Source organism: Pongo abelii, chromosome 13, assembly GCF_028885655.2.
Source record: "Pongo abelii isolate AG06213 chromosome 13, NHGRI_mPonAbe1-v2.0_pri, whole genome shotgun sequence".
Lineage (NCBI taxonomy): Eukaryota > Metazoa > Chordata > Mammalia > Primates > Hominidae > Pongo > Pongo abelii.
The window spans coordinates 42,312,169-42,327,438 of record NC_071998.2 but is presented as its reverse complement, the minus strand read 5'-3'; the positions used below and the strand labels follow the sequence as shown (position 1 = coordinate 42,327,438).

Here is a 15,270-nt window from a genome sequence, read left to right as displayed (position 1 = left end):
GCATGTATATCATAGCATTTAAAAAATACAATAAAACATATTGACCATGGAAAACTCATTTAATTTTTATAGCTGTATATTCTCATATTTTAAGTAGAAAAATATACAGTTTTCAGAGTAGACCACTATGTAAATGTGATGAAAGTGTTTTTCCTTTTTTATTTTGAACCAGGTAATCAAGTTGACATACATTGTGAAGTTCACGTTGAACAGTTCTCTTGGGCATTTTTATTTGTTCCTCATATCAAATTTCATGGAATACTTTAAAGACAGTTCTTTGTACAACAGCATGGCTTAAAGAAAATCTATTTTCAAGGAGTAAAGAAACATCTAATTTTGATAAACTCAGTGTTTTCTAAATTTAGAATTCTGAATTTCTTTACTTGCAAAAATATACGTTAAATATTTTTTGAGACAAACTCTTAAGCATAAAATATCATCAGATATGAATATAGTCTGTAAACTGCAGAATGTATATAAATCACTGAACAAGGAATCCACAATCTTAGGATATTCATAAGCTTTGCCACAGGGTTTGTGACATTGCTCAAACATAATGAAAACATGAATTGACACAAGGCCAAAATGTTGGCATGTTTGAATAACCACTGGTAGTTTTTTGGAAAATTGTAAAGCTATGTAACATTGCACCACCATCTGAGGTGTATGTTTTTGTCATTTTTTAAAATATAAGTTTGACTAAATCAGTTTTTGTTGTTACTGTTCACTCCCAGTTTCATCATGTCAAATGAGAGGCTTAGCCCGGGTAATTTCCAGTGAGTCTTATAGCACTGAGAAAATTCTGAGACGAATGAAAATAGGCTTATAAGACCTCCAGATTCAAATTGTGTTTTCAAAACATTGCTGTTAATTCAGTATTTTGACATGTCTATGATCTGTGACCACGGGCACATGTTTTTATAAAACTAAAGAAAGCTAATTTGAAATCTGGAGACTAATACATTATTTACAGTTTTAAATTTCAATTTACAATTAGATTTTTATCTTCAGTATTTTCATTCAAACTTTTTATTTCATTATGAAGGCTACATTCAATATACTAGGCTGATAGGAGAAACTAGTAACTTTGCATATTCCTAGACAAGTCACGGAGGAGTTTTCTGTGTAATTATTATAGCATAAAAAGACTGTGTGGAAAGGAAAATACTATTTTGCATAGTATGGTCATTTATTATATATCCCCATCCCTAAGATTTTTAAAGTCTTTTTCATTAGAAATAAAAGAATAAAGCTTTACCGTTTACAGCACATTTTAAATGATCAATAATGTAATTGTGATTTTTTTCTTTGTTTTTCACTTTTTTACCTTTTTATTCTCCCCTACCCCGATTTAGGACAGGCAATAAAATTTAAGATATTAGTTAAATGTGGAAATATATCAGTGAATATGGTTAGTTTTTATAGTTTTAAAAGGAGAACAATGAATTAAAAAATTAAAAGTTAAAATAAATTAAAAAAATAAAAGGAGAACAGTGATATCAGACCCTTATTTTTTAATACCAGTGACTTAAATGTGTAACAGTTGTAGTAAGGTTTGAGTTTTACTAACACTTAATCTTTTATTTTTTCTAGAGACAAAGAATGTGTTGCTAATCACATGAGAGCAGTAGAAAATACGCTTCACAAGGTACTGTTATTTTTCTTTAATATTGTTCAATTTGTGTCATGACACCTAGTCATTATTTTTATTAGCCACAAAGTACTTTCATTGATTTTGAAACTTAAAAAAATAAATTAACAAAAAGATGCTTTGTAGATGACTGGAAATTTCCATTACATAGTGCTATATTGCATGCTTTTTTCAGAATTCACTTTATATATCTATAAAACTATGAAAATAGTGGTTTCCCCAAACTGGTGTAATTGCACTAGGAATTATTTGCGGTCTTTGCTGAACAAAGCAGAGGTCGTTAAGATCCTTATATGTCTCATAATGATAAAATGTTTGACCACAGTGTCTAACCTCTTACCACTCTTAAACCAACGGTCCTATATATATATGTATAGAGAGAAACATGTATTTTATTTAGTAATACTCATATATATAAACTAGGTAGTAATGTTATTCAAATTGAAATTTTCTTTCTTGTAAGAATATATTCTTAAAGTAGAAATTTAATTATTTAATATATTCTATTGTTTTCAAATTTGATCACTCCTGTATGATAAACTCTGAGTTTTAATTTGTAGTGATGAACAGCATAATAAAAGTATTATGATACTAGTAAAAACATATTTATTGACCATGTATTTTGTTAGCACTCCACTCTGCATTGAAAGATGTGTTCATTATTTCATCATTCAAAAGTAGAGAAACATTGTTTATATGTTTCTGCTACTGCCTGATAGGCAAATTATTAGAAATGCAAACATTAAGTACTTTAAAGATACATGGAATTTATGAATGAATCATATTTAGAATAACCTTGTGAATCAATTTTTTATATAATATCATTTTATAAGTCACTTAAAATACCCTAAAACTAACCTTTTGAAGGGCGTATTAAATAAAATTAGCAAACTAATAGTTAATGCATTTTAACATTTTAAAAACAATGGACCCCTGTATTCTTTTATATTTTGACAGTGACCAGCATTATTTTATGTCAACAAAAGTATTTTGAAAAAAAAAAAAAAATCTGAGTGCTATTTCCTAAGCTTCTTTGAAATTATGATTTCTCCCCCTTCCCATTTAAAAAAGTTTAGCTAGTCAGTATAGTTTAAATATAGTCACATTAACGTCATATGTGCCACAAATCTGAAATTTAGATTTGCAGTGAAAGAGACATCTTTGGTATGTTTTTTTGAACTTGGTGGATAGAAAAGTCAATTACGTCATATACATGGCATACCCTTTTATATAGTTAATGTTGACTTTGAAATCCAGTTGGTTTTTCATCATCCCAGTTGGAGAAAACAAAAGTTAGATAGCAGCTAACTTGGGGAATGAACTTTGACATCAGGGAAAAACCATCACCAATATGAAATGTAAATGTTGTACCTTCTTCTTTTCTTATGAAAATGGCAAAATGTATCGTTTAAATATAATAAAGACTGACTGCAACAGGATGATGATAATCATACAGTTCTTCAGTTGTAGTTCATCTTTTGATTTTTGTGTCATATGGAAAGAAAGCTGTCTGTAAATCTGGTCTATAGCCATTGTAGATTTGCATTTGCTTTATGGCTTTTCCTCTCTTCAGATTTAGTGGTTAATTATTTTGATTTATGTCTTTAGAAAATTCTATTAATATAGTGGTTTTAAAGTTATAAATTACTTTTCAAGCTTGAAGTGAAAACTTAGGAAAGATAATTGGGGATAATTCTGTTTTCTGTGAGGTATGAGTGAGAATGAATGAGTGATAAGGAGGTGGCCCAGAGAGTCCTCTGAAGGTCTCAGGAAGATGCAGGCCCACCTGTCTTCATGCCAGAGTTCAATGGGTTTATTTTTCTGGCCACCTTGGACTTTCCATTGGCATTTTGCTGTCTTTGATGAAACAAAGAGTAGTATGGAAGGAGGGTCCAGGCTCTTTCATGGGATGGTAAAAATGGATATGGATACATCCAAACTCTTTAGCAAAGTTTACTGTGCACGGTAAAATAGTATGACTATTTATATTTCTTACTGTTTTAAACACGTGTGTTTTCAAGGTTTGTACCATTCATTCTAGAATAAAACTAAGTCTTACCCGCTGAGTTGAATTTTAATACTAACTTCTGACATAATAATCAAATAGAAGAAAGAACTTGTTTTCCTGCAGATGTTATTTCTTTTCTTGGATGTTAAGGAACTTAACCTGAGCATATTTGTTTTTAGGAAAAACAATTACATTTTATTTATACTTGTTAGTTTTTAAGCAACATATTTCATTCAACTTTTCAAATACTACAACTATATTACACAGAACAGTTGATTAGATATTATTTTCAAAATTCCATTTGGGACTGATAACTACTATTTAATAAGGAAGGTCAGTCATTTCAGTTAAAAACATATAGTTTTTTTTTCAAAGAAATGTAAATTTTATATTAATTTCATTTAGATATATATTTTTATTTATGCCAGTTTTTAATGTAGGTCAGAAGTTAATTTTAAAAGACACTCTTTTGGGGGAGCAGTTTCAAGTTATTGGAGATAAGAAAAATAAGAACGAGAAGAAACAAAATCATCATAACTTTTCATGAGGTGCATTTTTTAAAACACACCCTTCTCTCTTGAGTTGAAATTTCGGCTGCTTTTTATTTTTTTTGAAAATCCAAAACTGTTGAACTTGTTTTGAAAAAAACTCACCAGTTTAACCATTTTAAAGTGCACAATTCAGTGGTTTTCAGTATGTGCACCCATCACAACTAATTCCGGAACATTTACATCACTGCAAAAGAAACCCAGTACCCAAGAAGCAATTATTTCTTATATCCCTTTCCCCTACATCCTGGCAAACACTGACTTGCCTTCTGTCTCTATGGATTTTCCTGTTCTGGACATTTAATGTAAATGGAATAATACAATACGTGGTTTTAGATGTCTGGCTTCTTTCATTTAGCATAATTTATTCAAGGGTCATTCATCTTGTGGCATGTATTGATACGTCATACCCTTTTATGGCTGAATAATATGCCATTGTATAGTTATGCCACATTTTGTTTATGCATTCATCAGCTGATAGACACTGGGTTGTTTCCACTTCTTGGTTATTATGAATAGTGAATGCTGCTGTGAAATTTTGTGTAAAAATTTTTGTTTGAAGGTCTCTTTTCACTTCTCTTGGGTATGTAGCTAGAAGTGGAACTGCTGGATCATATAATAATACCATGATAACTTTTTGAGGAACCACAACTGTTATCCACAGTTGCTGCACCATTTTAAATCTCCACCATTATGGATAAGCATTGTAATTTTTCCACATCCTTGCTCACACTTGTTAGTTTCAATTTTTGTTAATGGCCATCCTAGTGACTACTATGTAGTATCTCACTGTGGTTTTGATTTGTATTTTCCTGATGACTAACAATGTTGAACATGTTTTCATGTGATTATTGATTATTTGTTTGTCTTCTTTGGAGAAATGTCTCTTCACATCCTTTGCCCATTTTTAAATTGGGTTGATTGTCTTTTTGTTGTTGAGTTTTAAGAGTTCTTTGCATATTCTGGATACTAGAATCTTATTATATATATGATTTGAAAACATTTTCTCCCATCCTGTAGGTTGTCTTTTAGCTTCTATTTAAATAGTGTCCTTTGATGAACAGAAGTTTTACAATTTGATGAAATCTAATTTTTTTTCTTGCTGCTGCTTGTGTGTTTGGCCTCATATCTAATAATCCATGTCCAAATGCAAAGTCATGAAGCTTTCCCCTCTGTTTTCTTCTAAGAATTGTATAGTTTTAGCTCTTATATTTAGGTCTTTAGTCCATATAGAATTGATTTTGTATATTCTATCATGTAAAGGCCCAACTTCATTTTTTTATATGGCAATCCAATTATTCCAGCACCATTTGTTGAAAAGGATGTTCTTTTCCCATTGAATGATCATGTTGAATCATTCATACTCCTGTTGAAAATCAGTTGACTATAGATGTATAGGTTTATTTCTGGACTCTCAATTCTGTTCCATTGAATTGTATGTCTCTCTTCATATCAGTACCACAAGTTTTGATGACGATGTTTTCTATTAAGTTTTGAAATTGAGAAATGTGAGATTTCTAGATCTCAAGATTGTTTTTGACTATTCAAGTTCTCTCATAAAATTCCATGTGAATTTTGGGATCAGCTTGTCCATTTTTGCAAAAGAAGGCAATGGAATTTTGAAAGCCGCTATGTTGAATTTGTAGATCAATTTGGGGAGTATTGTCATCTTAACAATATTAAGTCTTGCAATTCATGAACATAGAATGCCTTTCTACTTATTTAGATCTTCTTTAATTTCTCTCAAAAAATGTTTTGTGGTTTTCAGTATATAAGTTAGGCATCTTCTTGGTTAAGTTTATTCTTAAGTATTTTATAATTTGCAATGCTATTTTAAATGGAACTGTTTTCTGAAGTCTAATTTTTTATTCTTAATTGCTGGTGTGCAGAAAAGTACAACTGATTTTTGTATGTTTATCTTTTTGTATGTTCATCTTTTCTCCTGTAACTGCTGAATTTATTAGCTGTAGTAGTTTTTGTGTGCATGTATAGCTTCTTTAGGATTTTCTACATGTAAGATTATGTTATCTATGAATATAGTTTTACTTAGTTCTTTCTAATTTGGATGCCTTTAGTTTCTTTTTCTTATCTAATTATCTGGCTAGAACATCCAGTATGGTGTTGAATAGACATGTTGAGAGCAGACATCTTTGTTTTCTTCTTAATCCTAAGGGGAAAGTTTTTGGTCTTACACCATTAAGCATGATATTAGCTGTGGGTTTTTTCATAGATCCTCTTTATCAGTTTGAGAAAGTGCTCTTCCTTTCCTAGTTTTTTGAGTGTTTTTATCATGAAAAGGCATTCAGTTTTGTCAAATGCTTTTCTTTTTCTGCATCAGTTGAGATGATCATGTTGTGCCTCCCCTCCTTCATCCTACTGATGTTTTGTACTACCTAACATGATTTATGTATGTTGAACACCATTGTGTTCCTGGGATAAATCTCACTTGGTTATGGTGTATGATCTTTTGAATATGCTGCTAGGTTTGGTTTGCGGTTTGGTTTGCTAGTTTTTTTTTTTTTGAGGGTTATTGCATCTAAATTCATAGGACATACTGGTCTGTAGTTTTCTTGTGATATCTTTGTCAGGCTTTAGGATCAGAGTAATACTGACCTCATAGAATAGGTTAGGAAATGCTCCCTTCTCTTCATTTTTTTTCAAGAATTTGAGAGAGATTGGTGTTAATTCTTTAAACATTTGGCAGAATTCATCAGTGAAACTTTCTGGGCCTGGACTTTTTTTATCTGGAAGTTTTTTGATACTGATTCATTCTTTTCTCGTTATAGATTTCAGATTTTCTGTTTCTTTTTCAGTCAGTTTTGGTAGTTTGTGTGTTTCTAGGAATTTGTCTATTTTATCTAAGTTATGTGACTTGTTGATATCCCATTGCTCATTTTCTTATAATTGTTTTTATTTCTGTAAGGTTAGTAGTAATGTCCCAATTTTTATTTCTGATTTTAGTTAATTTAGTAACTTTTCTCTTGGTCAGTCTAGGTAAGGCATGCCAATATTATTTGTCTTTTTAAGGGTCCAACTTTTGGTTTCCTTGATTTGCTCCATTGTTTTTCTGTTCTCTATTTTGTATTATCTCTGCTCTAAAACATTATTATTTCTCCCTTCTGTTTGCTTTGGGTTTAGTTTGCGCTCTCTGTCTCTCTCTTAACTGCTCCAAGCTGGAAGGTTAGGTTATTGATTTGAGATCTTTCTTCTTTTTTAATGTAGACATTTACAGCTATAGATTTCTGTCTGATGCAGCTTACACTGCATTCCAGAAGTTTTGGTTATTTTTTTATATTCATCTATTTCAAAGTATTTTCTAATTTCTATGATTTCTTCATTCACTTATTATTTAAGAGTGAGCTGATAATTTCTGAATATTTGGAAATTTTCCACACTTTATTTTTGCTATTGAGTTATACTTTAATTTTATATGGATTAAATACTTCGTTTGGTTTCTATTCTTTTTAAGTTTGTTAAAGTTTGTTGTATGGTCCAGAATATGGTCTGTCTTGCTGAATGTTAAATGTGCATTTTAAAAGAATATGTATTCTTTTGTTAGGTAGAGTGTTCTATATATGTCTGTTATGTCTAGTGGGTTTATGGTGTTCAAGTCTTCTAAATCCTTGATTGTCTTTTGTCTGGGTGTCCTATTCATTAGTGAAAGTATGATGTCAAAGTCTCCAAATGTTATTGTTGAACTCTTTTTCCTCTTCAATTTGGTCAGTTTTGCTTCATATATTTTGAGATTATGTGGAAATTGTTATATCTTCTTGATGGATTGACTCTTTTATCATTATATGGTGTCTTTGTTTCTTGCAATAATTGTGATCTTAAAGTCTTTTGTCTGATATTAGTGTAGGCGCTCCAGCTCTCTTGGTTACTGTTTGCGTGGGCTACCTTTTTCTGTCTTTTCACTTTTAACCTATTTGTGTCTTTGTATCTAAGATGAATCTTTTATAGACAGTGTAAAATGAATCATGTTTTGAAAAACATTCATTTTGCTAACTTCTGACTTTCAATTGGATATTTAAATCAATTTACATTTAACGTAATTGTGATAAGGAAGGACTTCTGCCATTTTTTTCTACATGTGTTATGTCTGTTTTGTTCCTCAGTTCCTCTACGATTCCTTCTTGTCTGCATTAGATAGATCTTTGGTAGTATACCATTTTTTTTATTCCCTTCTCTTTTATTTTACTATACATTTTTAGTTGTTTTCTTAGCGTTACCCTTGGTGATTACAATTAACATCTTAATTCAAAACAATCTTGTTTGAATTAATGCCAACGTAGTGCCAATTATGTTAAAAAAATTTTGCTCTTATATAGCTTCATCCTTTCTCTTCATGTTGTTACAAATTACATTCTTATATATTGTGTGCCCGTCAACATAGTTTATAATGATTGTTTTATATAGTTATCTTTTAAATCTATAGAAGAAAAAGAGGAATTACAAACCAAACATACATTAATACTGACTTTTATATTTCCCTACTTAGTTAGCTTTGCTGGCGTTCCTTATTTTTTCATGTGAATTTGAGTTACTGTCTAGTATCCTTTCATTTCAGGACTCCCTTTAGCATTTCTTATTGGGCAGATCTAGTGGCAACTCCCTTAGCTTCTGTTTATCTTGGAATGTCTGAATTTCTCCTTCGTTAGAAAAAATTTTAATTTTATTGCGGTAAGAACACTTAATCTAAGATCTAGCCTCTTAATGGGTTTTTCGTATGCAATACAATATTGTTAACCACAGGTACAATGTTATAAAGCAGACTTTCAGAACTTACCCATCTTGCATAATTGAAGCTTTATACCTATTTATTAACAACTCCCCACTTCTCCCTCCCCCACCCCAGCCCCTGGTAACTACCATTCTACTCTCTGTTTCCATGAGTTTGACTATTTTAGATATGTCATGTAAGTGGAATTATGTAGTATTTGTTCTGTGAATGGTTTATTTCACTTAGTATAATGTCCTCAAGGTTCATCCATTTTGTTGTATATCATAGGATTTCCTTCTTTTAAAAGGCTGATTATTTCCTTCCTTTGAAAAGCTGAGTAATATTTTATTGTATGTATATACCATATTTTATGTATCCATTTATCTCTCAATAGACATTTAGGTTGTTTCTAGATCTTGGCTATTATAAATAGTACTGAAGTGAACTTGGGAGTGTATATATTTCTTAGAGATTCTTATTGCAATTCTTTTAGATAAATACCCAGAAGTGGTTGCTGAATCATATGTGGTAGTTCTAATTTTAACTTTTTGTGAAATCTCCATACTTTTTTTCCAGAGCATCTGCACCATTTTACATTCCTTTGCTGTTGTGTACATGGGTTCCAGTTTCTCCACATCTTTGCCAACACTTGTCTTTTTTAAAATTTTTTTGTAATAGTCATCCTAATAGGTATGAGGTGATACCTCATTGTGGTTTTGATTTTTATTTCCTTGATGATAGTGACACTGAGGATGTTTTCATATACCTGTTTGACCATTTGTATGTCTTCTTTGGATAAATGTCTATTCAAGTTCTTAGCCCATTTTAAAATGAGGTTATTAGTTTCTTTTTGCTATTAAGTTGTATAGAGTTTAGAAATTAACGTCTTATATTTTAGAAATTAAAACCCTTATGTTGTTTGCAAGCATTTTCTCTTATCCCACAGGTTGCCTTTTCATTATGTTGATTATTATTATTATTATTTTTTGCTATGCAGAAGCTTTTTCATTTGATGTAGTTTCACTTGTCTGTTTTCATTTTTGTTTCTTGTGCTTTTAGTGTCATATCCATGAAATCATTGCAAAGACTAATGTCATGAAGTTTCTCCTCTATGTCTTGTTCTAGGAAATTTATAGTTGTAAGTCTTATGTTTAAGTCTTTAATCCATTTTAAATAGATTTTTTTTTAAATATAGTGTAAGGTAGGCTCCGTTTTTTTTTTTTCTTTAGACAAAGTTCTGCTCTGTCACTAAGGCTGGAGTGCAGTGGTGTGATCTCGGCTCACTGCAACCTCTGCCTCCTGGGTTCAAGTGATTCTCGTTCCTCAGCCTCCTAAGTAGCTGGAACTACAGTAATATACCACCATGACCAGCTGATTTTTATATTTTTAATAGAGGTGGGGTTTCACCATGTTGGCCAGGCTGGTCTTGAACTCCTGGCCTCAAGCTACCCACTCACCTCAGCCTCACAAAGTGCTGAGATTACAGGCATGAGCCACCATGCCTGGCCCAGTTTCATTCTTTAGCAAGTGATATCCAGTTTTCCCAACACTCTTCGTTGAAGGAAACTATCCTTTCCCCATTGTGTCTTCTTTGCATTCTTGTCAAGGATCAACTGACCATATATGTGTGGATTTATTTCTGGGCTTTCTGTTTTGTTCCATAGAACTCTATGTCTGTTTCTCTGCCAATACCATACTGTTTTAATTACTATAGTTTTGATATATATATATGTATATATGTATATATATGCATATGTGTGTATATATATGTATATGTGTATATATATATGTATATGTGTATATATGTATATATATATTTTTATTTTTATTTTTGAGAGGGAGTCTTACGCTTTTGCCCGGGCTGGAGTGCAGTGGCATGATCTTGGCTCACTGTAGCCTTCGCCTCCTGGGTTCAATCAATTCTCCTGCCTCAGCCTGCTGAGTAGCTGGGACTATAGGCGCACACCACCATGCCTAGCTAAATTTTTGGATTTTTAGTAGAGATGGGGTTTCACCATGTTGGCCAGGCTGGTCTCAAACTCCTGAGCACAGGTGATCCACCCACCTTGGCCTCCCAAAGTGCTGGGATTACAGGCGTGAGCCACTGCATCCAACCATCTTTGTAATGTATTTTGAAATCAGAAAGTGTGAGGCCTCCAGCTTGGCCCTTATTTTTCAAGCTCTTTTTGGCTATTTGAGGCAGTTTCTGGTTGCATATGAAGTTTAGAATTGCTTTTTCTATTTCTGCAAAAATGCCACTGGGATTCTGATAGGGATTACATTGAATCTGTAAATAACTTTGGGTAGGATGAACATTTTAACAATAATAAGTCTTCTAATTCATGAACACAGAATGTTTTTTCATTTGTTGTATTTTTAATTTCTTTTGCCAGTGTTTTGTACTTTTTAGTGTACAAGTCTTTCACCTCTGTAGTTAATTTGTAAGTATTTTATTCTTTTTGATGTGGTTATAAGTGTGATTTTTTTTTAGTGTTTACCTTGGTGCTTACAATTAACATCTTAATTCATAACAATCTAGCTTGAATTAATACTGAACTAGGATATTCCATACGTAAGGAATACTCATATATTCTAAAGGGGTTTCTGTGTAGAAGATCATGTCATCTGTAATCAGGGACAGTTTTACTTCTTCCTTTTCTATTTGGATGCCTATTACTTATTTTTCTTGCCAAATCACGCTTGCTAGGACATTCAATGGTACGTTGAATACAAGTGGTAAAAGCAGACATCCTTACCTTGTTCGTGATTTTAGAGGAAAAGCTTTAAGTTTTTAATCATTGAGTATGATATTAGCTGTGAACTCTACATATATGGCCTTTGGTGTGTTCAGGTACTTTTCTTCTATTCCTAGTTTGTTGAGAATTTTTATCATGAAAGGCTATTGAATTTTTATCAATTTTATCAAATGCTTTTTATGCATCTGTTGAGATGATTGTGTGAATTTTGTCCTTCATTCTGTTAATGTTGTGTGTCATAATTGATTTTTGTATGTTGAACCATTCTTACATCCCAGGGATAAATCCCACTTTGTAATGGCGCCTAATCCTTTAATTGTGCTTTTGAATTCAGTTGCTAATATTTTGTTGAGGATTTTTAGATCTATATTCATCAGGGATATTGGCCTGTAGCTTTTTTTTCTTGTGATGTCTTTGTCTGGCTTTGGTATCAGGAAAATGCTGGTCTCATAAAATATATTTTGAAGTTTTCCCTCCTTTTCAAATTTTTTGGAGGAGTTTGAAAATCATTAACATTAATTATTTAATTGTTTTATAGAATTCATCAGTAAAGCCACCTAGTCCTGGGCTTTTCTTTGTCAGAAGATTTTTGATTACTCCTTACTATTGTTCAAGATTTTCCCTCCCTCCCTTCCTCTCTTTCTTCCTTTCACCCTTTGCCCCCACCCCACCCCCATCTTTCTGTCTTTCTTTTTCTTTTTTTTTTTTGAGACAGTGTCTTGCTCTGTTGCCTAGATTATAGTGGTGCAGTGGCATACTCATAGCTCACTGCAGCCTCAAACCCCTGGGCTCAAGAGATCCTCCTACCTCAGTCTCCTAAGTAGCTGTGCCTACAGGCATATGCCACCAAATCCTGCTAATTTTTAAATTATTATTATGTTTTGAAGAGATAGCATCTCATTATGTTGCCCAGGCTGTCTTGAACTCCTAGCCTCAAGCACTCCTCCCACCTTGGCCACCAAAGTGCTGGGATTATAGGGATAAGCCACCACACCCAACCTCTGTTCAAGACTTTCTATTTTTTTTTTTAATCATTCAGTCTTGTTAGGTGCATGTTTCTTAGAATTTATCCGTTTCTTCTAGATTATCTACTATATTGCGTATAATTGTTCATAGTAGTCTGTCATGATTCTTTTTATTTCTGTGGTATCAGTTATAATTTCTCCTTTTTGTGTTTTTTTTTTTTTTAGTTTTATCTTTTTTGCTTAGTCTTACTAAAGGTTTGTAAATTTCATCTTTTCAAAATATAAACTCTTAGTTTTACTGATTTTCTCTATTGTGTTTTTCTGTTCTTTATTCTTTTCCTGTTCTAATCTTTATTATTTCCTTCCTTCTGCTAATTTTGGGTTTAGTTTGTTCTTCTTCTCGTTCCTTGAGGTGCCAAATTAAATCGTTTATGTGACATCTTTTTTTTAAATGTAGGTGTTTACTGCTGTATGTTTCCCCTTACTACTGCTTTCACTGAGTCTCTTAAGTTTTGATATGTTGTATTTCATTTTCATTTTACTGTGTCTCAAGATATTTTCTAACTTTCCTAATGATTTCTTTCTTATGCCGCTGGTTGTTCAAAAATTTATTTCTATATATTGTGAATTTTCCAGTTTTTCTTCTATACTTTATTTCTGGTTTCATTTCATTATAGTCAGAAAAGAAACTTGGTATGATTTTAATATTCTTAAATCTATTAAGACTTATTTTGACACCTAACATATAATATATCCTGGAAAATGATGTGTGTACACTTGAGAAGAATGCGTGTTCTGCTGCTGTATACTGGAACGGTCTACGTATGTTCATTAGGTTCATTTGGTCTATAGTGTTGTTTGTGTTTGCTATTTCTTTTTCTGAATGGTTGTTCTCCCCGTTATTGGAAGTGGGGTAATGAAGTCTCCTACTATTATTGTGTTGCTGTCTATATTCCCTTCAGTTCTGCCAATGTTTGTTTTATATATTTAGGTGCTCTGCTGTTAGGTGTGTGTGTGTGTGTGTGTGTGTGTGTGTGTATGTGATAATTGTTAAAATTGTTATATGTTCCTGGAGACTGCACTCTTATATCATTATATAATGTTATTCTTTGTCTCTCCTGACAGTTTTTGGCTTCTAATCTATTTTGTATGATATAAATATATTCACTCCTACTCTTTTTTGGTTACCAAATGGTAACTAATGGAATATCTATTTCCAACACTTTACTTTCAGTCTATGCACATCCTTAAATCTAAAATGAGTTTCTCATAGACAGTGTATAGTTGGATCTTTTTTTTTTTTTTTTTAAATCCATTCAGCCACTCTGTGTCTCTTTATTGGAAGTTAAATCTATTTATTTATCGGAAGTTAAATCTATTTACATTTGAAGTAATTACTGATAGGAAATTATTTATTACTGCCATTTTGTTAATCATTTTCTGTTTGTCTTATAGTTCATTTGTTTTTGGAGTTCCAGAGCTTTTGGAGTTCCTTAGTGCACAGTTCTTAGTTCATTTTTCTCCCTTGCTCTCATCCTTTGTGTTTCATTGATTTTTTTGTATTGATAAGCTTTTATTAATTTCTTTTTTACTTTTGTGTAACTTATATGGGTATTTTGTTTCCAGTTACCGTGGGGCTTATATAAAATATGGTTATGACAGTTTAAGTTGATAACAACTTAACTTTAATCACATGCAAAAACTCTACAGTTTTACTCCTCCTCCCTTCACATTTTGTTATTGATGTCACAATTTACTATATGGTGTATTCATTCACATACTTTTTACTTATAGTTGTTTTTAATACTTTTGTGTTTTAACTTTTACATTAGAAATAAAAGTGATTTACCCACCACCATTAGAGTAATAAAGCATTCTGTATATCTATATATTTACCTTTGAGTTCTATACTTTCTTAAGGTATCATGTTGCTGTTTAGCATTCTATTATTTCTACTTGAAGAACTGCCTTTAGCGCTCCTTGTAAGGCAAGTCTGTTAGTGATGAACTTCCTCAGTTTTTGTCAGGGAAGTTTTTATGTTTCCTTCATTTTTAAAGGGCAGTTTTGCCAGGTATAGTGTTCTTAGATAGCATTCTTTTTCCCTTTCATCTCTTTGAATACGTCATGTTACTCCCTTCTGGCTTGCAAAGTTTGAGCTGAAAAAGTCAGTTGATAGTTTAATAGGGATTCCCTTGTTTGTAATGAGTCATTTTCTTCTTGCTGCTTTCAAAATTCTCTTTGTCTGAAAATTTGATTATAATGTGTTTTGGTGTGAATTTCTTTAGTTTCATCTTATTAGGGATTCATTAAGCTTCCTGGATTTGGATGTTCATTTTCTTCTCCAGATTTGGGAAATTATCAGTCATTATTTTTTTGAATAAACTTTCTAGTTTTTTTTCTTTTTCTTTTTTTTCTCTGACTCCTGTAATCCATATATTGGTCTGCTTGACAATTTTCTGTAAGTCCCTTAAGCTGTCTTTATTCTTTATTACTATTATTATTTTCTTCCTCTGACTGGATGATTTCACATGGCCTATCTTCAAGTTCACCAATTTTTTTTTTTTCTGCTGGTTTTAGTCTGCTGTTGAACCTCTCTTGAATTTTTAGTTGAGTTATTATATT

The 15,270-nt window shown here is 31.9% G+C and overlaps 1 protein-coding gene across 18 annotated transcripts in view; it reads left to right on the top strand.

Annotated features, from left to right (window-relative positions):
• CCDC171 (coiled-coil domain containing 171) overlaps positions 1–15,270 on the top strand; it is a 467,560-nt gene that overhangs the window by 318,934 nt on the left and 133,356 nt on the right. For all 18 annotated transcript variants that reach the window (XM_054519835.2, XM_054519832.2, XM_054519828.2 and 15 more), the window contains one exon: positions 1,594–1,648. In XM_054519835.2, coding sequence (XP_054375810.2) covers positions 1,594–1,648 — 55 coding nt within the window. The remainder of the gene's footprint in view (positions 1–1,593; positions 1,649–15,270) is intronic.